At 34.2% G+C, this 27,300-nt stretch overlaps 1 protein-coding gene across 1 annotated transcript in view; it reads left to right on the top strand.

The window, feature by feature from the left end:
• Nucleotides 1-20,219, top strand: part of LOC149828003 (MATE efflux family protein) — a 43,945-nt gene extending 23,726 nt beyond the window's left edge. The window contains exons 8-13 of the mRNA XM_090018313.1: nt 420-583; nt 14,090-14,161; nt 16,426-16,542; nt 17,581-17,676; nt 18,269-18,390; nt 20,056-20,219. Of these exons, the coding sequence (XP_089874439.1) occupies nt 420-583; nt 14,090-14,161; nt 16,426-16,542; nt 17,581-17,676; nt 18,269-18,390; nt 20,056-20,098 (614 nt within the window). The 3' untranslated portion in view covers nt 20,099-20,219. The remainder of the gene's footprint in view (nt 1-419; nt 584-14,089; nt 14,162-16,425; nt 16,543-17,580; nt 17,677-18,268; nt 18,391-20,055) is intronic.
• The last annotated feature ends 7,081 nt before the right edge of the window (nt 20,220-27,300 follow it).

Genomic DNA, 27,300 nt, shown 5'->3' with positions numbered 1-27,300 from the left:
TCATATTTATTTATAAGTTGTTCACCTATTAAATATGTAATCAGTTAGCATTAATTGTTTGACCAAAGTCTTTGAGTAGCTTTGCATGATGTGGCTATTGTTGTGGACACCATGGAAAAGGTTAGCACATGCAACCTTCCCCCAAAAATGCAGACACACACACATACACCACCCTTTTGGTCTTCAAGCAATGTATGTGTCTGTGAATGTGTATGGGTATGTGTGTGTTTTCATGTGTGCATGCGTGATCTTCTTGTGGTTTGTTGACATGTATCTTGCTGGGGAAAATTGGCCTGCACTCTCCTAGTTTGTTTTTATTATCTTTACTTTTTGAACATTAAAACTATCTAAGGCGTGGCCATCCATCTAGACAGAGTTTGACAAATTTCCCCTAATCTTCTGTGGTATGCCATTGATAGGTTTCCTACTACTTGCCAGAGTAATAGCTGTAACATTTTGTGTAACATTATCCGCCTCCTTAGCTGCACGTCAAGGATCAATTCCAATGGCAGCATTTCAGATCTGCTTGCAGATATGGTTAGCAACTTCACTTCTTGCTGATGGTTTAGCTGTTGCTGGGCAGGTAAGCTTTTTTGCATTTGTTGAAGTGCATAAGCATTGCATCCCTTATAGCAAAAAAAAAAAACCTTTTTCTTGTAATGAAATATGTGGAAACACAAAACAAGAGCCTCTAAGGGCTTACAAGATTATAAACACAAAGTGCACATGCACAAGTCCACTAGGGACAATACCAAAGCACTAAGGCACTATACAAGCACAAAGTGCATATACAAAACATCAAGTAAAAAATAATAACACAAGAACATAAAAAATATACTCTTTATTGAATAGAATGCTTAGGAAAAGCATTAAGATACAAGAGGGGCATTTCCCCTTTTATATAGACAAAGAGGAGCTCAAGAGCCCTTGTGACTACCCCCAATGGCTCAATGAGCTAAGGACTTTAATGACCTTAGCTCAAACCAAAAAGGACAAAAGGAAACAAGAACAAAAAAAAGAAAGGACTAAAGTGCCCCTAGTGGGCACAACCTATTACATATGTGAAAAGAAAAAAATACCCCTAATGGTTATTTACCTATTACAATGATAAATAAATAAATATATATAATGTATATATACATTATATATATAACAATGATAAATATATATATATATATAATGTATACATACGTTATATATATACATAAATCTTAACACCCCTCCTCAAACTCACGGTGAGTAATCCGAAGTTTGTGAATACAAGATAAACAACGGAGAGGATTCAAATCTCGAGTATCTTCATTGGATATCTCCATCTTTATGATGCATAAGGAAAATTTGCAAATACAAGTCTTTAAATGTCTTCATTGATGATCGTCACTAAATGCCTTCATCGGCTATATCTTCATTTTCATGATATTATTAAAAATAAAATTTCTTTCTCAACCCATGGCATCTTTAATAACCTGCAGAGAGAGAACAAAACAAAGGTTCCAACTACATAAAAGAAGATATCCTAACCAAATAGTTATAAAATTTCAAAAACAAATATATATATTTTGAAGAATAATAATGCTTAAGTAGAATTTTCAAACAAAGTAGCAATAATTTTAAGATTTTAGAAACATTAGATAATTATTAAGAAAGATAAGAGCAACATACCTCAAAGATAATTTTTTATGACATCAAATTTAATCAATCATAAACCCAAAATCAATATATTTTTCAAGAAAACATAAATATTGATCATAAGAGAATTTAATCACTAAAGGACATATAAATTATCAAGAAGAGATAAACAATCATGCATAAATAATATCCCAAAGTTTTAGAAAAACACTTTAAATGAAATAACAAATCATCATTTATACTACAAGAAAAGAGGAATTAATTAAATTCAAGCATACAACAATGCGAACAAGATAATCAATATGAAACATATATATATATATATATATATATATATATATATATATATATATATATATATATATATACAACATGCAATTAAAGCATATTTAATGCACATAATAATGAATGAGAGCAATCTCACAAAACACAACCCAATAGGGTTACTCACAAAGGGCCAAACAACAATTTTAAAAAATAAATATTTTTATCAATAAAATGCACATAAAATGCATGAAATTTTATCAATAAACATTTTTCCATACAAGGACAAACGAGTAATAAAAGTTTAGAAATTTCTTGATTTTAAAAATCCCACATAACAAAAGGAATGATTTTTGCAAATCTCAACACCAATTTGCTCACCACAAACAACCACCTCTTTGATCTCCAACCCATAAAACCACACAATTCAAGTGTATCAACGCATAGGACAAGAGATCAAACACAAATGTCAAAAATAACCATACCAGTGAACATGCACCAACAATATTGGCTATCTGATAATACAAACCAGCTACAACCATAAGAGGTGCATATCGCTCACTTCACAAATAATTGTAAAATTGCAAACAATAACATCAATTACAACGGGTGCACATAACTCACCATAACCATGGTTTTAAAAGTGATAAACAAAAAAGGTCACTCAAATAAGAGGGAAGAGTGGAGAAAGAAAGATAGGCCAATATACTGTAATGAAGACAAACAAATGTCAATGAGCAAGAAGATTTGAAAACAATATTCAAAGAAATAAATTTTGCAAAAATATGAAATTTAATCTATAAGGACCATAAAATGGTCATAAAAAATAACAATAGAGCTATCACCAACAAAAATCGATACTAGCATCTAATAAACAATAAAGGCCAAATAAACAATTTAGTGATACAACTCACTCATAAAACCAGAGTTCAATCAATTGTCAGTCAGAGCCAAGACAAGTGTCAATACGACATCCATAAACTTGGCAATCTATACTGAGAAGCAGATAGAGGTGCACAAATCTCAACAACTAACTATGACTCCATAACATTGAGCCGCACAAAAAACAAATGAGTGATACAACACACTCATAGAACCAGAGGTTAATCAATTGTCAGTTAGAGCCAAAACATTTGACAATCTATACTAATAGGAAGGCAGAGGTACACACATAACTCACCTCAATAACTAACTTTGACTTCACAACACATAAGTGCAAACAACTCACCTCGATAAGGCAAAGCAAATAATAATAGATATATCGAAAGAAGAGTGAAGAAGCAAATAAGAAAACCTTGAAAGACACATTCCAAGGAACAATAACCGATTCAAAAATTTCAAATCAAGTGAAATCCTCAGATCTATATAAAAAACATGCAATAAATGCAATCGTATAACAAGATAAAAAGTCCACCAATGTGAGTCTTTAACATGAATGTCCGTCAATAGATACAAAATGGACAAGGACAAGACTGAACTACAAAGGATACACTTACAACACCCACAAAAGGCTAAGAAATATTGCAATCACAAGCCTTCAATTACGAACTAAAATGCCTTCCAATATCAAGTGAACAAACACAAAGGTGTTCTCTAAGGAACATACTCACAATAACCCACAAAGGGTACACACAAGAAGGCTTACAATAAATTTTTTTTTATTGAATATCATAAGCATGCAATAAGCATAATACTTAGAATTCATGTGAGGTAACATGATGTAAAAAAAACATGTAAGATAACGTTCAAGGCATAAACCATTCAAGTGCAATAAAACTACCTCTTAAATGGGCACAATCACAAGGGCTCCTAAAAGGGCCAACAAGAGAACACACTTAAAATGCATTCATAAACCTCATTAACATAAAATCCACAAGGATGAGTGCATAATTCCCATAAAAGAACAAGTTTTGTATGAAGAGATCATGTTTAATTACTTATACATAAATAAACAAACTCATTTATCAATGCGTATGTAAGACACTCACAAGGTACAAGGGTCATATATAAATATGAAAAACATCATTTATTCAAAATTTAAAAAATAACAAGATATCCATAGACCATGATCACTAAGAACTTAACTACATAAAATATTACATACATACATCTTAACATGACACAGACATTGTGTCAAATCATGCATACATACATGCACGTGTAATGAAATACGCGGAAATAAACACAATGTCCTATAATGGACATTCACACATAGAATGCAAAGAACAAGTCCACAATGGACATACACAAAAACCAACAATGGCTTGCAAACATAAAAATCTTATAAAAGCAAGAAATGGGCTTCAAGAAGCCATACTTTACAAAGGGGTTTACCCCATTATTTATAAGCAAAGGAGTGAGAGAGAGAGAGAGTAAAAGGAATGAGAGAGAGAGAGAGCACATTGGGGGGCCCAACAAGGTGTCGTTGGGCCCCCAACGGTCACATTTGTGACCGTTAGGGGTCCAACGACTCTTAGTTGGGACCCCCAATGTATAAAGCATTAAATGCTTTTTACAATAAAAAGACAAAAATAAAAATAAGAAAAGAAAAAAAAAAGGAAAAAATAAAGAAAGTAAAAAAGACTAAAAATGCCCCTATTGGGCAGAATTATAGAAATACCCTTTATCGGGTATTGATTATGTGTATATATATATGAATTACATATATTTTAACACCCTCCCTCAAGCTTTACGGGGATATGACCGAAAGGCGAAGGCTTGTTGAGAAAAAACATAAAACAAGGAGCAGCAAGAGCTTTGGTGAAAAAGTCCGCCAACTGGTACTCGGATGTAACGTACAACAATGCTATGGTTCCTCTTAGGTATTCATCACGAACATAGTGGCAGTCAATCTCAATGTGTTTAATACGCTCACGAAAGGTGTGATTGCTTGCGATATAAATTGCGCTTTTATTGTCACAACACATCTTCGATGGTGTAGAGATGACTGCTTATATCACTGAGGAGACTTCTAAGCCATACAAGCTCCATGTTTGTAGTGGCCATTGCACGATACTCTGCTTCTATTGAGGACAATGATACTTTGTACTGCTTCTTGCATCTCCAGGAAATCATAGAGTCACCTAAGAATACACAAAAACCAGTAGTTGAGACTCTGTCATTGGGATTTCCTCCCCAATCAGCATCAGTATAAGCAATTAAATCAAGTAATGAAGAAGAGGAAAGGAAAACTCCCTTAGTTATAGTATTTTTAATGTATCTGACTATTCTTAAGACTGCACTCATGTGCATGGTTGTAGGTGCATGTTGAAACTGACTGAGTGAACTGCATGAGCTATGTCTGGCCGAGTGATGGATAAGTATGTTAGAGACCCAACGAGTTGGCGGTAGGGAGTGGGATCTTCGAGAAGAGTTCCATCTTCCAACCTCAACTTTGCATTGATAACTTCAGGGGTTTCTGTATTCTTGTCATCTGAAATGCCAGTCTTTGAACAAATGTCAGCAACAAGTTTCATCTGAGAGAGAATGTACCCTCGGAGAGAGTATGCTACTTCAATACCTAAAAAATATCTTAAGAAACCAAGATCAAACATGTCAAAATTTTCTTTTAAAACTTTTTTAATATCATTAATTCCTTGCTCATCACTTCCAGTAATGATCATATCATCAACATAAAACAGTAGAATAATTACTGAGGACCCTGCACTTTTCACAAACAAAGCAATGTTAGTATAACATGAACGAAAGTTTAAACTTGTCATTACTTTATTAAATCTATCATGTCAAGCCTTTGGAGCTTGTTTTAATCCATATAATGCTTTGTTAAGTTCGAGAATTTTATTTTTACCAATACATACTCTTGGTGGAGGATCCATGTAGACCTCTTCATTTAATTCACCATTTAGGAATGCATTCTTAACATCTAATTGATAAATAAGCCATTTTTTAACTGAAGCAACCGCAATAAGAGTCCTAACACTAGTCATTCTAGCTACGGGAGCGAAAGTTTCTTCATAGTCAATGTCGTATTCTTGGGCGTATCCTTTAGCTACCAACCGGGCTTTATAGCGTTCTAATGACCCATCACTTTTAGTTTTGATTTTGAAGACCCATCTACATCCAATGGATTTCTTTCCAGTGGGTAATAAGGTTATTTCCCAAGTTTTTGCCTTTTCAAGGGCACTAATTTTAAGCTCATGGCTTTAACCCACTGGGGAATATTTTTGGCTTCATTATAATGAGATGGTTCATGAAAAGAGTGTAACACAATTAGATACGCCCTATATTTTGGTGTTAGAGACTCATAGAAAACAAACCTATTAGGAGGATTGGAGATTCAGCCGGATCTTCTTAAAGAGGTTTCTTCTATGTTGGAACCTTGAGAGTATTTTTCTAAGGCATTTATGGGAACTTGTTGACCACACTTAACATAGGTTTGAATTGGTCTACTTTCAATGACATCACTTTCATTTTCAACATTGTTAAGAGGAATATCCTCTTGATCATCCAACAAATCATTAGAAATTGCCTCTTCTTGAGGAGTCACATCTTATTAAGGAAGAAGATCAAACAAGAAAGCATATTCGCTTTCATCAATATCTTTAGTTTTCTCAAAACCATTTTCATTTTCTAGGAAGGTTACATCTTTAGAAACATATAGTTTGTTGCTCTTGAGGTCGAAGCATCTAAAACCTTTTTGATTTTCTCTATATCCTAAGAAAACACATTCAATAGCTTTAAGAGATAATTTATCTCTTTTATGTGAAAGAACAAAACATTTTCACCAAAAAATTCTTAATCTATTAAAATCGGGTGTTCTTTCAAATAGTTTTTCATATGGAGATGTATTTTGTAAGGATGAAGATATCATTCTATTTATCAAGTAATTTGATGTTAAAGTGGCTTCAGCCCAATAGCTTTTTGGAAATTTCTTTGGAAATAAGAAGTGTCCTAGTGGTTTCCAAAATGTGTCTATGCTTTCTTTCGGCTAGACCATTTGTTGAGGAGTTCTAGGACAAGATTTTTGATGACAAATTCCATTTGTTTCTAAATAATTTTGAAATTCATTTGATAGCTACTCTCCACCCGAATCAGATCTAAGAGTAGAGATATTACTTAAAATTTGATTTTTGACTATCATATGAAATTTCTTAAAAAAATCAAAGACATCGGATTTTAGGTTTAGAAAATAAATCCACACATATCTAGTGTAGTCATCAATGAATGTAACATAATAGGAGTATCCTCCTTTTGATATGACCGGAGAAGGGCCCACACGTCCGAATGAACTAACTCAAATGGCCTTTTGGACACAAAGGTTCTATTTGAAAAAGGAGTAGATTTCATTTTCCAAAAAATGCAATTCTTGCAAACAAAATGTTTCTCATTACAAAATTTCTTTCCAAAGGGAAATGAGTACATTTTTTAGAAATTTGGATGTCCAAGTCTTTGGTGCCAAGTTTCAATATTTTTATCTTGGACATGGTTACAAAAAGAGTTTGTTGGTAGTTTCAAGTTGCTCATGTAATAGAGATCTCTCATCCTATGACCTTGCCCAATCTGCTTCCCTGACCGAAGATCCTGTATAGAGCAACCTTTAGTTGAGAAGGAGGTTTCACATCCATGATCACATATTTGAGAAACATAAAGAAGGTTTAAATTAAGTTGAGGTACCACCCTCACATTTGGCACAAAGAAATCTTTGAAAAAACGTAAAGTTCCAAAACTTTTGACTTGTAAAGATGTATCATCAGCGGTTAAAACATAAGAGGTTTTTGAGTTATTACATAAGTCGGATAGCCCATTCTCAAGAGGTGTCATATTAAAGGAAGCTCCGGAATCAAGGATCCAAGAGGACATACCTGAAGGAGAAGATGAAGCGATGGCGGCACCCGAAGTTGATGGCGATTTGAGTAGAATTTGAAGTGCCTCTGATAGTTGGGCAAGAGAGAAGAAATCCTTCTCTTTAATAGGCTCTTCCTTCTTTTGAGTAGTTTCTTCAACGGAAGCAACCTTACTTTTTCAGAGCTTCATTTAGCTTAGGGCAATTAGGTCTTATGTGACCCAGTTCTTGGCAATGATGGCAAATAGCTTTTCTATAGTTGCCATTATAGTCATTTTGCCTTCCAAAGTGTAGAGGCTTGTAAGCTTTCACATGATTGTCGGGTTTAGACACGGTCAAAACTTTATCTCCTCATTTAATCATGCCAAGACGAGTTTCTTCTTGGCATATTTCAGCTATGACATTTTCCAACGGAAGAGGCTTAGATCTATGAAGTAGAGAAGATCTAACTTGTTCATATTCAGGCCTAAGCCCATGTAAAAATTGGAAAAAGTATTCTTTTTCCATTTGTTCTCTCCGTAGTTCAACATCTTCACTAGAAACCCATTTTGGTTCTAGTAGAGATAGCTCATCCCATAAAGGTCCAAGGGTTCTCAAGTAATCTCTTACGCCCATTTCTCCTTGTTTAATGGTACAAATTTTCTCTTGGAGGAGGAATTGTCTAGCAAGGTCCTTTTGAGTATACATACCTTTCATAAAGAATCATGCTTCATTTGCCATTCATTCAAAATTTTGCAATGTTGGCACAAATTTTGAGCTCCACATTGTTCATGAACCATGCAAGAATCTTTGCATGTTTGCTTTCTCAATCTTCAACTTTAGATTGGTGATCTTCAATGGCCTTCATGCGAGCATTTCCTTCAAGTGCTTTTTCTTGATCATCGTCCATCATTGTGAGTTCGAGTTGTGGTTCCAGAATAGTGCTCATAACATATCCCCAAAGCTTTTTACCCTTGAGATTGTTCTCCATGGCGGCATCCCACAGTAGTTGGTACCATTAAGTTTGAAAGAGAGATCAATCTTTTGTTCTCCTTCCATTATAACTCAAGAAAGGATGACAAACCAAGAAAGAGAAATACAATATGTAAACTACAACTAATCAACTAGCTATAACAAGAATCAAGAGCATAAACCTAGCTCTGATACCATGTAATGAAATACGCAGAAATAAACACAGTGTCCTATAATGGACATTCACACAGAATGCAAAGAACAAGTCCACAATGGACATACACAAAAACCAACAATGGCTTTCAAACATAAAAATCTTATAAAAGCAAGAAATGGGCTTCAAGAAGCTATACTTTACAAAGGGGTTTACCCCATTATTTATAAGCAAAGGAGTGAGACAGAGAGAGTAAAAGGATGAGAGAGAGAGAGAGCACATTGGGAGGCCCAACAAGGTGTCGTTGGGCCCCCAACGGTCACATTTGTGATCGTTGGGGATCCAATGACTCTTAGTTGGGACCCCCAATGTATAAAGCATTAAATGCTTTTTACAATAAAAAGACAATAATAAAAATAAGAAAAGAAAAAGAAAAAGAAAAGGAAAAAATAAAGAAAGTAAAAAAGATTAAAAATGCCCTATTGGGTAGAATTACAGAAATACCCTTTATCAGGTATTGATTATATATGAATTACATATATTTTAACAGCATACACATGTATGGGAGGCAATCACCCACCTTGGCCCATCCAATCAATGATCAGATGGTCACAAGAAACTTATAGATATGATCTACTGATTTTTTTTACTAAAAAAACAAGTTTTGGATGATGTGATTGTAATGCATAAAAAGGGGTTTTCAAGGGCTACAAAAATAAGTGGACCACACAATACCAAAATTTGACGGCCTAGAAGGTTAAGATTTTACTTCAAAAAACACAATCTAAAGTATGATCTCTAGTATATAAGCGGTGCTACACATCTATGGAGTCATCTTGAGTGAGGAAGAGTTTTTTGACTTAGGTGCACATGGGGGCAAGGTTTAGGCTGAGTTGTAGTGATGTAGGAGCGAGAGCGAGTCACCACTGGGTTTACTGGGTCCATTCGTACCCATTTTCTTTATTTAGTTTTTTTTGTATTTATGTAGTTTGGATCGTATTTTTGGATTTTATTTAATATCAGATCTATCTCAGATCCATATTGGTTCTTGAGTCATGTTTGGATTATAGTTTCGGATTGGATCTACCTTAGATCCATAGTAGAATTATGGTTTCTAGGGTTTTCCTCTCTTTATTATATATATTTATTGTAGAGACAAAAATTTGGGAGATAAATAAATTGTAAGTGATTTTATTTGATTTTCTTTCAAATTTTATGTTTTTTTCCTGTTTTCCATAGTTCGTAAATTTGTAGCTATGCTAGGATACCGATTTTGCAGGGTTCATGAGTGATCCTTCTGTCCACTGCATCAATTTGGTATTAGAGCTTCGGTTGTTCTCCTCCATCATCGATATTGCAAAGTTCGAGGAAAGATCCTGTTAGGAAAAATGGATGGTTCACCCTGATTCGTTCAATGGAACGATTTTAGGGAACAATCCAGTCAGATTCAAGATTCAACACGAGATTTCAACTCGTGGAGCAACATCAATTGATCATGGCTTATAGCTACCCGGATCAATGACAGACTTTGTCATCGGGCGATGTTACATGGTCACCTGGATCTTCAATGCAAATATCTATTACTGCCGCCAAGCATTTACTCATTGGACTATCGTGGTTTATCGTAGACCCTTAATCCGTTGAGGACGTGAATAGAGGCCCAACGCAGGTACTTTTGGATATACGGTCGGTGCACCTACCGATCAACCTTGATCTGTGGCACCCCTAGCCGTCCCCTGCTCACCATCTCCTTCCTCGTCTCCTTTCAACCACCCACCACCACCGTCCCCCTATCCTTCTCCACCATCACCTCCCGCGTCTTCCTTTCCTCCACCGCACCACCTGATCGACGACACTTCTAGCCGCCGGCTGGGAGGCCACAACCACCCATGACTGGCGGCACCTCAGTTCGTCAGCCGTCGGGCCTACCAATCGGACAACATCGTCCGCCCCCTTTTTCCCTCTGTATGCCCCTTCTTACTCAGCCAGACTATCGGTCGTTAGCCCTCCGCTAGTGGGCCACCACCCACTGACCATGGCACCCCTTCGGGCCTTAAGAGGTCCGGTGGGGGAACATCGTCATAAGTTCATAACCCTAACGTGGGTGGGGTTCTCCCACCCGATGACTCAGGTGGGAGTGTTCTACCCGTTGAACTGGTTCGCTCCCCTGCATGCCGTACAATCCGATTCTGGGGCTCTAGACCTGGTTCAAATGTGTTTAGGCCCAGCTCATGCTCATTCCCAACCTCCTGAGGTCAGGTTTGGTTTGGGTTCTCATCTGGATCAGCCCCAAATTCAATATTTTGGTTTCGTTCATGTCTAACCGACCCAAACTTGGCATAATCAGGCTCGGACGGAGCTCCAACTTGATTTTGGATTGGGTTAAAACCAAACCCAGCCACTTTGTGGACATGGATATGGTCTAGACCAGACCTATTATCCATCAAACTCGAACTAAGCTCTGTCCTACCCTAATTCTGGTCCGACGACTCATTATCTACCCAATCTGGTCGTGATCCAACCGGATTTTACCAAAACCCATGATCTAGACTACCTAAACCCTAACCCAAACAATGATCCATACTTGAACCATACCCAAATTCAACTTTACTATTACCAAACCCAACCTATTTCTACTTCACATGACCCACCTAAGACTACCTAACCTAACTTCAACTCTTGTTGAACCTTTTGAAGCCCATAATAACCCACAAACCCCAAGATCCCAATCAACTAAGATCCAACACAAGCATGCCAACACCTACGGGTTCAAAGTGGAGTTTCTAGAGTTTCATGGCTCATTGAATGCAAAAATATTCTATGACTGGGTTCATGTGGTGTGGTTCTACTTTAAGCACTATCATGTTCCGGAACATCGCAAGGTTCCATTGGCATCAACATGACTTTAAGGATCAGCCCAAGTATGATGGGATGAGTTGCACAAAGATCAAGAGAACCAAGGTTTGGGACAAGTTCAGATATGGGAGGAGATTCAGCGTTGATGCCAACCAGGTTTATTCCTAAAATTTCTACCCAAACACAAGCATGTGAAACCAATTTAGAATCTAATTCAGACAAGCTTCCGTTAGAACTTATCCATGACTTATTCGAAGACCTAGATCCAATTAAAGAAGATTTGGATCCAGAATATCATAGCGAATTCAAACCCATTTTTATTGGATCTCCCAAACCGTATTATAGAATCCATTGACCCATTCATAGATAAACCCAATTTGAACCTGAACCAAAGCCTATCAAGTCCAATCCCACATGAATTTTTCCATATTCATTCCCAATTCCATCATGCTCAAACCCAATTGGATCTAGTTCAAAATGGGCCACCTCAAGCCATGCCTAGCATCCAAATTGAACCTCTCCAAAACCCATTTATACCTAAAACTAGTCAGGAACCAAACTATAGTAACGAGCTCCAAAATCATCCTATGTCTATCATGCCTAAATCAAGTCTGCTTCAAACTATTAACTTGTCTAAACCGAACTAGTATGATTTTTCACGGTTAGCTATGGATGAGGCTCCTTCAAAATGGGTCCAAATTTTGCCTCAGCCATCTGCTTTAGATCCATTTGACTCGTTTTACTTTGGAAGCATCTTACATGACTTTGGTTGGTTTGAAAAAAAATGTTTTCGGTTTTAGTGTGCATGTTATGGTAGATCCTGCTCGGTTTGTTCAGTTGGTAAAGCATCATCGAGACCCAGTTCTATATTATGGGCCCATAACCCACAAGGTGTAACATGATTAAAAAGCTCGCAAGCAGGATCTAGACTTGAGGAAAAGTCTTCTCCAAACTGGGGAGAATGATGCAGGGGCAGGAGCAGGAGTGAGTCATCACCGGGTTTACATGGTCCATTCAGATCCATTTTCTTTATTTGGTTTTTTGTATGTATTTAGTTTGAATCTTATTTTTGGATTTTATTTAATATCAGATCTATCTCAGATCCATATTGGTTCTTGAGTCATGTTTGGATTATAGTTTCAGACTATGTCACATAGGTGCGGGTGTGACACTTTAAAAAAACTTGAGTGCGGGGGTGCAAGAGGGTATATATATTTTTTAATATATATATATATATATATATATATATATATATATATATATATATATAAAACTTATCCATAAAACAATCTCCCAATGAAAAAATATGTTTTTCACCAGAAATAATAAAAATTAGGATCCAAATTCAGATGCATAAAATTCATACCGAATCAGGATCCAATTAGTTAATCGGGTATGTAGCCTAATGGGATACCCGTGGATTTAGCCATTCAAAAATAAAATAATTTATTGAAATTAGAGCAAACTTCTCTCGATTTAATGCAGAAATCTATTCCAGTACAATTTCCATTTTTTTTATTAATGCATTTTTGACAAAACCTTGTAAAAAGTATAAAAGAATGTACATGCCTCATCTTTTTATGACAAAACTGTGTAAAAACAGTAAAAGAATGTATATACAACTCAGAGCATTTAATGCACAACATTTTGTGCTGACGTTGGGACAAAGCTTTAAATATTTTTAAAGTGAAACATCTTTTATGACTCTTTGTAAAAAGTATAAAAAATATACATGGCTCAACTTTTTATGACAAAGCTTTGTAAAAAGTAAAAACAGTAAAAGAATATACGTGGCTCAAAGCATTTAATGCACATAAACTTTGTAAAATACGCAGCTGATGCTAGGACAAAATTTTAAATATTTTTAAATAATCCTTGGTGCTGGTTGACCGCACTCAGGATCACGTTGACCGCACCGGGTGCCACACCCGCACCCATGTTGTGTCGCATCGACGTGGGTGCGGCGGCCTCTATGCCGAGTCCCTGTGACAGGTTTCGGATTGGATCTACCTTAGATGCATAGTAGAATTAAGGTTTCTAGGGTTTTCCTCTCTTTATTATATATATTCCTTGTAGAGGCAGAAAAAGGGGAGATGAATGAATTATAGGTGATTTTATTTGATTTTCTTTCAATTTTTATGTTATATTTCCTGTTTTCCATAGTTCTTAAATTTGTAGTTGCACTAGGGTACCGATTCTGCGGGGTTCAGGCGATCCTCCTGATCATTGCATCATGTAGTCATTCTATTAAACAAACCAGGATCCATTCATTCTTGTCTCCTGTGTGGGCTCCTTGATGGACTCTTCTGTACATTTGTCAAGAAATAATTGCTAGCACATGGTCTCCCCATAATTTAAATGTTAGTCGCTTAGTTGCTGTGACCCTTCTTTTCCATGCTGAATCTACAATTTTGCTTTTGTTTCCATGTCAGGCAATACTTGCAGGTGCATTTGCCAAAGGAGAACATGACAAGGCAAGAAGAACTGCATCCAGAGTTTTGCTGGTAAATTTGATTTCAGATATATCATGATGTTTATTATGTACTTTTTGGATAATCATGATCAATCAAATAGCAGCAAAGCCTTATGCCTCAAGTCATGACACTTTGTTCAATCGACAATGAAAGTTCTTCAATTTTGCCTGGACATTCTATCAGCCATGTCCATGTATGACAGTTCTGCAACCCTCATCCTTGGAAAATTCTGCAACTGTAGTTTTTAGCTCATAGAGTATCCAGCACTTCTGAAAAAAATCCAGACTTCCATACATCTATAAACACTAATTTGCACTTCGACTTTAGGAACCGCTTTTTGGTTATCTGGATTGAAACATTTTTGTTAGTTAATTTTATTCGAAGTTTAAGCATCTTGGTAAGTTGATTTAGAATCATACAGCCGCTATCTTATGTGAACATTTAAATAAAGAACTAAGGAATCAAATGGTACTATTTATGAATTTTAGTCTCTCATACATTACATGACTCTTTGCATTTCAAAGCTCAAAAGTTCAGTGTGTGTGTGTGTGTGTTGTCTAGTAAGCCTAAGTCTTTGATGCTCATATGTCCCACACTGATATATATATATATATATATATATATATATATATATTTATTTATATATATCGAGAGAGAGGGGGGGGATGGTCCACCCCTTCAAAATCTGCCTGTTACATATGTTTTTTGTTAAATCTGATCATATGGATGTGATCTCCATAGTTGAAAACATATGAATTGACTCTTTGAATCAAATGTTTTTGATGTGTACATGGGATTTTACAAGGTTTCAAAAAATCAATGGTTCTAAAATTTTCTATGTTATAAAATCTTACCTACACCGAAAAAGTTTGATCCAAGAGACTATTCATATGTTTTCAATCATGGAGATCACATCCATATGGTCAGATTTGCCAAAAAACAAGTTTAACATACAGATTTTGAAGGGGAGGATAAGGAGTGGACCATCCCACTTCTCATATATATATATATATATATATATATATATATATATATATATATATATATATATATATATATATATATATATATATATATATATGAGAACTAGAGTGTGAACTAGGTATTTCTGATTCTTATTTTGCAAATCTGACTTTGTAGATGCGTTCAGCATGGTTCATTTGCTAGGAATCAAGTGTTGGATCATGCTTTTTCGCTAAACAAATTATAATTTTTGAATGCTTGAATATTTACGAAAATTCTCAGCCATTGATTTCATGCCTTAGAAAATCCTGCTTATGCATCACAATTGGATAATTCAAGAACCAGTCCCTTTAAAACCAAGCATGTAGATCACATCCATATGGTCAGATTTAAGTAAAAAAAACAAGAAAACCCATGAAAATCTCTGTTCACACTTTAGTTCTCATATTCTAATGTCTCTCTCTCTCTCTCTCCCTCTATATATATATATAAAAAAAAAAAAAGAGGAGGTCACATGTTAAGGATAAGAATATCAAGAGATCTGGAAATTATGTGAACTTCAACTCGTTAAATTTTCCTTTTTTAGCACTTATTCATTTGAAGTTTTATAGAAAACAAGAAATCTCGAAAACAAGAAGATTGAGATGCTGCTATTTGTCAAAAGGTGAAAAAATTGGAAAATATGTCACCTTAGTTCATTGCTTTCTGTGAATGAAAAGAGAATTCAAGAACCAGTCCCTTTAAAACCAAGCATGTAGATCACATCCATATGGTCAGATTTAAGTAAAAAAACAAGAAAACCCATGAAAATCTCTGTTCACACTTTAGTTCTCATATTCTAATGTCTCTCTCTCTCTCTCTCTATATATATATATATATAAAAGAAAGAAAGAGGAGGTCACATGTTAAGGATAAGAATATCAAGAGATCTGGAAATTATGTGAACTTCAACTCGTTAAATTTTCCTTTTTTAGCACTTATTCATTTGAAGTTTTATAGAAAACAAGAAATCTCGAAAACAAGAAGATTGAGATGCTGCTATTTGTCAAAAGGTGAAAAAATTGGAAAATATGTCACCTTGGTTCATTGCTTTCTGTGAATGAAAAGAGAATTTACTCTATGTGCTGTCTTCCAACATTTTGTTAATGGTCTTTCTGCTTCTTTTTTGTTTAACTGGATCAATATGAGTTTACATGGCTAGGTGTGAATTTGCCTAACAAATTCATGGAAGCCTTGAATTTTGAGCTAATTGACAAACTTGAAAGTATTGCACTGGAAACTGCATATGACTATCTCTGGATGCTAACTACATTCTTGTCATGAAACTGCAGCTTGGTTTCATACTTGGATTGATTCTATCAGCAGTTCTTGGAGTTAGCATGCCATTTGCCTCAAGATTGTTCACAAAAGATCCCCATGTTTTACAGCTTATGCGTATTGGAATCCCGGTATGTGCATACTATGGAATTTGCTCTCTTTTATTTGAGAAATGACTGCTTCAAATTGGCTTCATTTTGATATTCTGTTGTGGGCATGATTGCTGCCTTACCGCACATGGTTGGTGTAATGAAGTATGCGAAAAAATAAAGAATGCTAAAAGCATTCACAATGACCAACAATGGTTCAATACACAAGAGTAATAATAGCCAAGTCCACTACGGGACAACATAAACAAGCCTTAAGACACAAACTAAAAATAAATACACTTTATTGAAGGAGAGAGCTCTCAAGCATGAAGAATACAAAGGGGTTCACCCCTATTTATACACCCCAAAAGGAGTCTCAAAAGGAGAGCCAAAAGGGGGCTCCCATAGAGTCTTTGGGAGCCCCCAACGGTCACAAATGTGACCGTTGGGGGCCCCAACGACTCTATGTGGGGCCCCTTTTGGGTTGGATTTTGAGACAAAAAAATAAAAAGGAAAAAAAATAAAAGAAAATAGAAATGAAAAGAAAAAGAAATAGTTGTTTGCTAAAGCAACTATGTGAAAAGATGATAATACCCCTATCAGGTATTTTATATATATATATATATATATATATATATATATATATATATATATATATATATATATATATATATATATATAGTTACATATATTTTAACAGTTGGTGTCATGGTTGGTGGGATTTAGCATCCGTGCATGGTTTGTCCATGAAGATCATGGTTTCAATTCTCATCCAAGCCAGCCACATACTGAAGCTCACTTACACACTTTTTTTCTGAGATATTAAAATAACTGAACTGTACTAAAACTTTACTCAATATTTAAGATTTTGTCCACCTCAGAGTACCAGCTCTGCCACTCTGCATGCTCAGATTGGGATCCATGAGTGCCTGGCAGTGTGGTCCTATTCAAGTGGCAGACTGGCTGAACCACATTTAGTCTCCAAACCAAGAGCTGTATCATCTTATCTTTTTGTGTTCGCTTTGCCATCCAGTTTTCAGTCGAATGTTGGGCTTCACACTAACTGCTTTCATTGATCAGTTTGTTGCTGTCACTCAACCTATTAATTCACTGGCTTTTGTCTTTGATGGAATCAATTTTGGAGCATCTGATTTTGCTTATTCAGCATACTCTATGGTGAGTTATGATGAGCTGTGTTTATTTTTTGATATCAACATTTCCCAAAAGGGCATTTGAGCACATGAAATGCTCTTGGAGACTTGGACAAATATGTGAATGCTTCGAGGCTTCATATGTTTATCCCAAAATGCGGATATGCACAAATGCAACTTATAATATGGATGTGTTTACTGTGGTACTAGACCACCATAACTTATGGTGGTGCATTCTTGATTTACATAGATTTAATCTCCCAAACCAAAAACTGACATTGGATCATGGTTAGCATGATCTATTGCAAGTTTCTTTCATTAAAGTTGACTCCAAGATGTGTTGTGCCATTTTTAAACCATTTTATTTCATCAATTGTGGCCTTTGATTTTTCACTACTTTGAAACATATTAGCATAGTGGATAGATCATGCTAATCACATATGTATGGTTAGATCCAATATTTGCTGACTAGATCTATGCAAAACAAGAGCGTGTACCACTGTATGGTTTTGTGGTCAGAACCACAAATAGATTCTCTTAAAATAAATTGTGGGCATTATTTTATGTAAATTCATTCACTCATTTGGTGTTATATTAAAATAATTCTGTTTTTTCAGGTTTCAGTAGCCATTTTAAGCATCTTGTGTTTGCTGATTTTGTCATCTACTCATGGATTCATTGGCATCTGGATTGGGTTGACAATTTACATGACTCTTCGCATGTTCGCTGGATTCTGGAGGTTCATAAATGCCTCTCTCTCTCTCTATATCTATCTATCTATCTATATATATATATCTATCTATCTATCTATCTATCTCTATATATATATATATATATATATATATATATATATATATATATATATATATATATATATATATATATATATATATGAGAACTGAACATATTAGGCCCCATTTCTCGTTCTGCCCCATAGGTTTTAAGTGTTTTATGATATATCTGAACCATTAGATGTGTTTAGCATGCTTGATTTAGTGAGAATCGACTCTTGGATCATGTTTTTTGGACAAAAACATATTTTTATGAGTCGGGAAAAACTGGTACCTTCATAGCCATTATTTTGGATCACCGGGAAAACCTGTATACAGGTCAGATTCCAAAAGTCGGTTCCCACTAAACAAAACCTATAGATCACATCTATGGTGTTAGACGTGAGAAAAAATACTTAGAACTATGATTTTTGAAGGGGCCTAGCGAGACCTAAAGAAAAAGGGCGCCTAAGGAACACATTACTCTCTCTCTCTCTCTATATATATATATATATTTTCTTTTCAAAATATTTTTATTTTTATCACATTTATTGGCAAAATATTGGCAACAAAATCAATTAAAAGTAAACGCAGAAAACAATTTTTCACAAATGAAGAAATAAGAGGAAAAATAATTTCTGCCAATATTTAAGTATTTATCAGCTGGAAAAATATCATTTTTTTTGCAAAACAATGCTGATATATATATATGATTTTGAAAACCTCCCCAATATAAAACCCTCCTAAGCCTCCCAATGGACATTTTATTGGATTTTTGGTGTATTTTTCTGTACAGATGTGATCTATATGCTTGTTTTTATAAGAATCAGTTCTTCGAGCATTTGATTCTAATGCATGGATAGGTTTTTATAAGTTTCAAAAAACAACCGCCTACAATTTTTATAAATTTTTGAGGCTCCAAATACCATTTTTTTCTATCCAAAATTCATGATCCAAGTGTCGATTTCTAGTAAATCAATCATGCTGAACACATCTATACTATTAGAATTTAAAACACAAAAAAATTTCCATTTGGTAGGTTTGGGACTGTTTTCATTGGGGAGTTTTATGTATGAAAATAATAATAATAATAATAATAGTAATAATAATAATAATAATAATAATAATAATAGTAATAATAATAATAATAATAATAATAATAATAATAATAATAATAATAATAATAATAATAATAATAATAATAATAATAATAGGGTGCTGGGGTGCACCTATACCCATCTATCCACAAATCATGGGTGTAGGTTGTTTCTCAGTCAGATTTCAACTTAGTTCATTTGGTTGAATTATACGTTGAATCATGTTTTTTAAATGCCAAAATACAATTTTAAGTCATGAAATTTTGGTACATTTTGGACCATTGATCTTTGAAGATCTTTAAATTAACCTACATGCACATTGTAAACTAAAAAATCTTGATAGATTATATTTTGTTGGGTTTAGTCAACAAAAAACCTCAACATTATGAAATACTGTGGGTTTTGCTAGGTAAGTGTAGGTGCACCCTAAGCAACACACACAGCACATATATGTATTATGTGTGTGTGTGTGGGTGGGTGTTGCTGTTTAATCTTATGGATGCAAATAAACTAAGAAAATTCATGACTTTGGTGTAGGATTGGTACTGCAAGGGGGCCTTGGAGCTTCTTGAGAAGCTGATCGCCCTTCAACATCGTTTGGTTACACGGTTACAGAATGAGTAGTGATATTGCCATCAGCAATGGACCTAAAAATCAAGTCGACATTGTTGTGGTTCCTCAAGTACCGACACCGAGGGGTATTTTGGGCATTGGGAGCACAGACGAAGAAGGTTTTTTTTTTTTTTTTTGGTGGGGGGGGGGGGGGGGTTGGGAGGGCTTCTGGTGGATATCTAGACTTCTTTTCAAATTCAAAATGTCTTTCACAAAATGTGTTTCTTCCCCCCCCCCCCCCACAATGTATTAATAAAATGCAAATATGTTTTCGCTATAACTTATACGTGCATGCGTAAATGTGCAAATAAGGCTTGCATACTTGAATTAAGCATGAGTTCTAAACAGTCAAATGCCAGCATTTTATCTTGTGCACCCGAGTTCACAATTTGCAAACCACACACACACACACATATATAAAAGAGTAGGAGGGTGGACAAGATCAGGTGGGTGTTAGGCACTGGCCTCCGGCATAGAGGGAGGGTACTTCGGCGTAAGATGGATTCTTTGGCGTTAATGGGGTTTCCACTTCAAGGATCCGGCGGTGCTCAGATCGACAAAAAGGAGATCTGGCAGTCCTAGGCTGCGACAAAGGTTGCAGAGAGAGAGAGAGAGAGAGAGAGAGAGAGAGAGAGAGAGAGCATGTGAAATTGGGGGAAAGGGCATTGAGTGGGGGTCAAAATGGGGCTTTTAAGTACCCCTTGTCTTGGTTGTTGGATCTCATTTAGATCCAACGGTTACAAAAAGTGTGTTTGGGTTAGCTCAGGGTTGGTAGGCAGCTAGCACTTATATATATAGTCGCAAACATCTTTATCGGCTATATCTTGGTGGGACCATTTTTCACGATATTATAGGTTTGGTGATAAATTTTGAGGATTAAAAAAATAAAAATATATTAAATAACACAAATAAGTAATATCATGTTTAGATAATAAAATACATATATAATAAAAGAAATAAGTAAAAAATATAAAATAAAGAAGAAAAACACATTTAAGATGTAGAAAATAAATAAAATATAGATATATGAGTAGGTGTTTGGTACCTACGACCAGCCTTCCGGGCTTTTAATAGTTGTCTCCATGTTTTTCTTAAATTTGGTCATACAATGTGCTCTACATGCTTGATTTTAGAGGAATAAACTCTTGGATCGTTGGGTTTTGACACACATGTAGGTTTTTATAAGGTTTAAAAATTGACAGTGTTGATTTTCATAAACATTCAAGGCTTAAAAAATCATATTTGCTATCAAAAAAACAAGATCCAAGTGTTGTTTCCTAGCAAAACAACCATGCCCAACACATCTAAAAAGACAAATTTGTGAAAAATAACTTGAAAATACCCATTTGCTTGTGATAAGCTGGCAGTAGGTCAAAAAAGTCGTAGGCATCTACCACTTTTTCTATATAAGGTGGGTGCTAAATGAGTTTTTTCAGGGTTTTTTTTTTTTATTTTATTTTTAAATTTTGACTGTGCAGATGTGATCTATGTACTTGATTTTATAGGGATCAACTCTTGAAGTGTTACACATGGGTGGGTTTTTATAACGTTAAAAAAATAAACTGTAAAAAATCTTTGTAAAATTTTGAGGCTCCAAATATCATTTTTTTTCATTGAAAACACATGATCCAGGTGTGAATTCCTCGTAAATCGACCATGCCCAACACATTTATGGGGTTGGAACTGCAAAAAAAAAATACCGAAAGAGCTAAAAAACCCATTTAGCACATTTCATTTAGCGCGGACCCATTTTTTCTCTCTCTCTCTCTCTCTCTCTCTCTCTATATATATATATATATATATATATATATATATATATATATATATATATATATATATATATATATATATATATATATATATATATATATATAATGAGGATTGTTCTACCCCTTTTCGTTAGGTCACCATTGGGACCCACAAAAAATCGTAGTTTTAAGTGTTTTATATTAGATCTAAACCATTAGATATGTTTGTCATTGTTTACTCAATACAAAACATGTTTTTCATTAAACATCTTTATGCTCAGATGTGCATTTTATAGAGAGAAAAAAATCAATGGTTGAAATTGTACTAAAATTTGATGATATAATATTCACATTTTTACATCAAATTAAGTTGAAACAAAGCTTTTTTTTAATAAATGATAAATGTTAAAATACATCTAATGTTGAAATCTAACATAAAACACCTAAAACTATGGTTTTTGAAGAGACCTAATGGTAACCTAATGAAAAAAGGGGCAGCACAATCCCCTTCCAAATGAAACATGCTCAATGTTTGTTTTTTCTTAATTTGACTATATAGATGTGATCTCTACACTTGATTTTATAAGGATCATCTCTTAGAGCATTTGATTATAACACATGGGCAGGTTTTTATAAGGTTTAAATATTGGAGGTTTCAAATATCATTTTTTAATCAAAAAAGCATGAGCCAAGTGTTGATTCATAGTAAATTGACCATGCCGAACACATCTATGAAGTCAGAATTGCGAAAAAACACTAGAAAACCTGAAAAATTCATTTTGCATGATTTCATTACACACACACACACACACACACACATATATATATATATATATATATATATATATATATATATATATATATATTTAGTGCTATTGAACCGAAAATCATAGATTCAAGCTTTGTCAACTTAATCAGACCACATAGATGCATTTAACATGGTTTGTTTGGTAATGATCAAATCTTGGATTGTGTCATTTCAATTAAAAAATATGATTTTATTAGTCATAAACTTTCAATGCATTGTGGGTCATTTATTTTTAATGCACGTAAAAACTTGCTTACATGTCACAATCACATGATTTATAACCCATTGATACTCAAATACATATTTTAGATCACATCCATACTGTACAAAAAAATATCTCAAAATATGAAAGAAGAGGATTTGTATTCAATAGTTACATGCCTTCAATAGCACAAAATATCAGCCATATATATATATATTCTCAAATCAGTACAGATGTGTTTTAGATGCTTGATTTCATAAGGATGGACTCTTAAATTGTTCAATTCTGACATGTGGGTAGGTTTTTATACGGTTTGAAAATCAATAGCCTACAATTTTTATAAACATTCAAGCTGAAAAAAAACATATTTTTACTATAAAAACATGATCCAAGTATAATTTTCTAGCGAGTCGACCATGCCCAATGCATAAGGCCAAATTTGTGAAAAACACCCAAAAAACTATTTCACTCAGGCTAGGTGCCAAACTTTGTTAGACGCTTACTCCCCACTACATATATGGAGAGAGAGAGATGACTAGCTCCTAGGCTGTTTATGTTTCAAACACCTTTGCTAACATAGTTGCATGTATTTTTTGCTTAATTCAAATGAAAAATGACTATACAATACAACAAAAATGACACATACTCCAAATGCCACACAATTTTTGAAATTTACACCATGTCCAAATTCACAAATGCCCAACTTTTTTAGGACCGTTTTACTCTTCACATCAACGAAACTCCTGAGGTATGCTGTCCCAATCTTGCAACCTATCACTAAAAACTATATTTGCACGATGACTTTGCAGACCTCACGAAGTTCACATAATCAAATTTATAAACCTCTTGTAATTAAAATTTGTGTACGTTCACAAATACCATACAAAATTCACATATATAGACGACATTCACAAGCAACCGTTCACAAATACCATTAAAATTTGTGTAACTGATCTTTAAAGAGGTTCACATATATGTGATGACATTCACATATTGATGTTTGCGAATGTTTTTGACTTTCACACTCTAGTCGATCTCTCCAAATAGGGTACTACTTTTACATATATAGTACGACATCTGTGAGCTACCATGCAAATCTTCTTTAAGTAAATAATCCTCAAGAAAGTCTGCAAATGTGTGGTGATAATTGCATATAATTTTTGCGAATATCCCTGACCTTCACACTCTTATAAGAAGATCACAAATATTGTGCTACTTTCACAAATATTATACGACCTTCATAAAGAGTGCTTGCGAATCTCCTTGGACAAAATTTTGTTCAATGAGAAATGCAAATATGTGCTGGCATGTGTAAATTTTTAGTATGTGAATTTTCATATATTCGCATGCTTGTTGAATCATATATAAATTGATTTTTATTTTTTTTATTTTTTCTGAAAAGCACCTGTGAATACTACAAATTTTTCAAAATTTTATAAATATTCTCCTTTTGCCCCTAGCCACCATTTTCTGAGTAAATTGAGTCAATTTCAATCAAAATTCCAATTATTTCTCGAATTCACTGGGATCAGAATCCATTGTATATATATGACCAAAGTTTTCCTTTGAAAAATCGAGTTCTGGACTCGGGTTTTCATTCCCTTTACTAGTCATATATATATACCAGAAAATGAAATTCAGTTTTCATAAGAGAGCAAAAAGCAAAACACAGAAGAAGAATAAAGGGGAGGTGAGTTATTGTTAAGATATGAATGCAAATGTATGGCAAGGAGAGAAAGCAAAACAGGGAATGCGTAGAGCAATGATTCAAAACCGAACAACAATTAGATGCGATGCTTGAATCAACAAACATAAAAGCAGAACTGATGTTGTGGGATGAATCAAAGGTGAAATGCAGATTAGAAATCTTTTGAAATACAAGTGAAAATATTAATTGGATGGAAGAAGTATCTCTAAAACCAAATCGATAGTTACATATTAACTACAAATTGCAAGAGAATGTTAGAGGAATATGATATAAACCCAAAACGATGAAATGAATGCAATGCAAACAGAATAAGATACTAATGCAAGGATATAACTAATAAAATGGTGGAGCAAAAAAATGCAGAGATGTCAGAAATGCTGCATGGAAGGAGATTTTACAAATGACTGAAACAAAGTTGGCTGTAGACTCAGAACATATTTTGTTCATAATAAACCCAGATCGGATATTGGGCTTCACTGCAACTATTCTACTGTAGATGCAGGGGATTCCAGATGGGGATATAGTGGACAAAAAATTAAAATGATGATGCTAGTGATGGACTATCAAACCTAATATGAACAGATGTTCAAAATCACCAACGATAAAGAGAATGTTCTGAAACTAATGATGACGATTCACCATATCCAGGTGAATCAATGATGTCATTGCAGGACATCACCGATTACCAACAGGTGATACTGTCGTGGATGCAACCCACTTGAATAGATGCAACAGATTCACAATAGGTAATACCAACAGGAAGTTGATTTCCCCAAATCATGAATGTATATGACAAAATGATTATATAAGATGATAAAACCATCGAATCTTAAAAAAAAACATGAAGCAAATACCATGATACATAACGAACGTAAACCACAGTGAAATCAACAAAGCTTTAAAAGGCAAAACAACAGAAGGAAAAAGGGGGAAAAGGCAGAAAAAATCAATCTTCAATTCTTATAAATTCAAAATTCTTCTTTCTATTCTCAAATTCTATCTTGTTTAAAAAATTCAAACTTCAATTTCAAAGTCCAATTTGATTTTGAAATGTCAAATTCACTTCAATATTCAAAATTCAATTTCCAAATCAAATCCAATTTCAAAGTTTAATTCAACTTTGAAATTCCAAATTCATTTTCAGGATTCAATTTCAAATTCAATTCAGCATTTTAGATCAAATTTCAAAGTTCAATTTAAACTTTGAAATTCTCAGATTCATCACCTGATTTTAAACATGCCAGTTTTAAAATCAAGTTTTATTCTTTATTCTTCACTTCAGGTTCCCAAATCTTCCAAATCATCTACTGATTTCAAAATTCAAGTCTGAATTCAAGATTTATTCTTTATTTCTCAAAATTCTAAAATTCTAAGTCTTAAATCCTAAATCGGACTTTAAAACTTAGTATTCACTCTAAAAATCGATTTTTCCTAAAACTCATCCTCCTTTTTCAATTTCAAAATCGATTAAGGATTTCTCAGATCCAATTCTGAGTTTCATCTGGATTTCCAAAATCCAAATCCCATTTTTCAAAATCCATTCCCAAACCCAGATTTCAATTTCATCTTGGATTCCAGACTTTGGATCCAATTCCATTTTGGATTCCAGATTTCAAATTCAATCCCATCTTAGATTCCAGACTTCGGATCCAATTCCATTTAGGATTCCAGATTTCAGATTCAATTCCATCTTGAATTCTAGACTTCGGATCCAATTCTATTTAAGATTCTAGATTTCAGATTCAACTCCGTCTTGGATTCCAGACTTCAAATCTAGTTTCATTTCCAATTCCTATTTTCAAAACCATTTAAAAAAAACTATTTCTTAAAGTCTAAACCCAAATTCAATTCCTGCTTCAGGTTCTGAAATTAAGAATTTCTTTTTCAGAATCAATCCATTCAAATTCAAAAATCCATTTTCCAAACTCTGATTATTCCAAGACTTGGAATTTCAAGTCTCTCTTTTCAGATCTATTTCAAAATTCTAAGTTAGATTCAAAATCTAACTTCTTTAAACCAATTTCAAACCTTTGAATAATTTCTTCACTCCATTATCAAATTTATTTCAGAATCACTTGAGAAATCTCAGAATTTCTAAATTATTTTCTCAAAAGCGTACATCTTTTCATTTGCATTGCACAAGTATGATTCTTTGTGCATTTAGACTTAGAATAAATTCTTAGACAATATTTAGGCAAAGCAAAAGGCATAAAATTCGATCCTTGGTTCGATTACCCCTGGTAAAGGCGTCAGGAACGATCGAACATTGTACCGAGGAGCGAATCCCGTCTCTCCATTTTTTCACAAAATTTTAAAATGGAAGCTAGTATTTTTTAAATATTTTTAAAATTAAGGTCAAGTGAGATCTTTGCAAAAGAGTTCCTCTCTCTTATTTCTTTTCTTTTTTCTCTTCTTTTCTATCTTTTATTCCCCTTCAAAAAGTGTTAGAAAAAGAAAGAGAAGGAAAAGAGGGAATGAGCGGATTTTTTTTTGCAATGATCATAGAACCCTTACCTTTTTCCCTCTCTCCTTGTCACGATTCTTGTGAAATCTTTCTGCTTCATTCTAACGAGGCTGTATCCTTCTCATCGACTTCTTTAGTTAGGTCAAAAGGTGAGTTTCATATAAATAATATATATGCATATTGTTTTATTTCATTTAAAACCTTTTTTTAGAAATGAGCATTTAATAGCTTTGCAGTATG

The sequence above is a fragment of the Nuphar pumila genome, chromosome 10 (genome assembly GCF_984573655.1).
Source record: "Nuphar pumila chromosome 10, dmNupPumi1.hap1.1, whole genome shotgun sequence".
NCBI lineage: Eukaryota > Viridiplantae > Streptophyta > Magnoliopsida > Nymphaeales > Nymphaeaceae > Nuphar > Nuphar pumila.
Note: the sequence above shows the minus strand (reverse complement) of the source record. Positions and strands in the feature narration are given on the sequence as shown.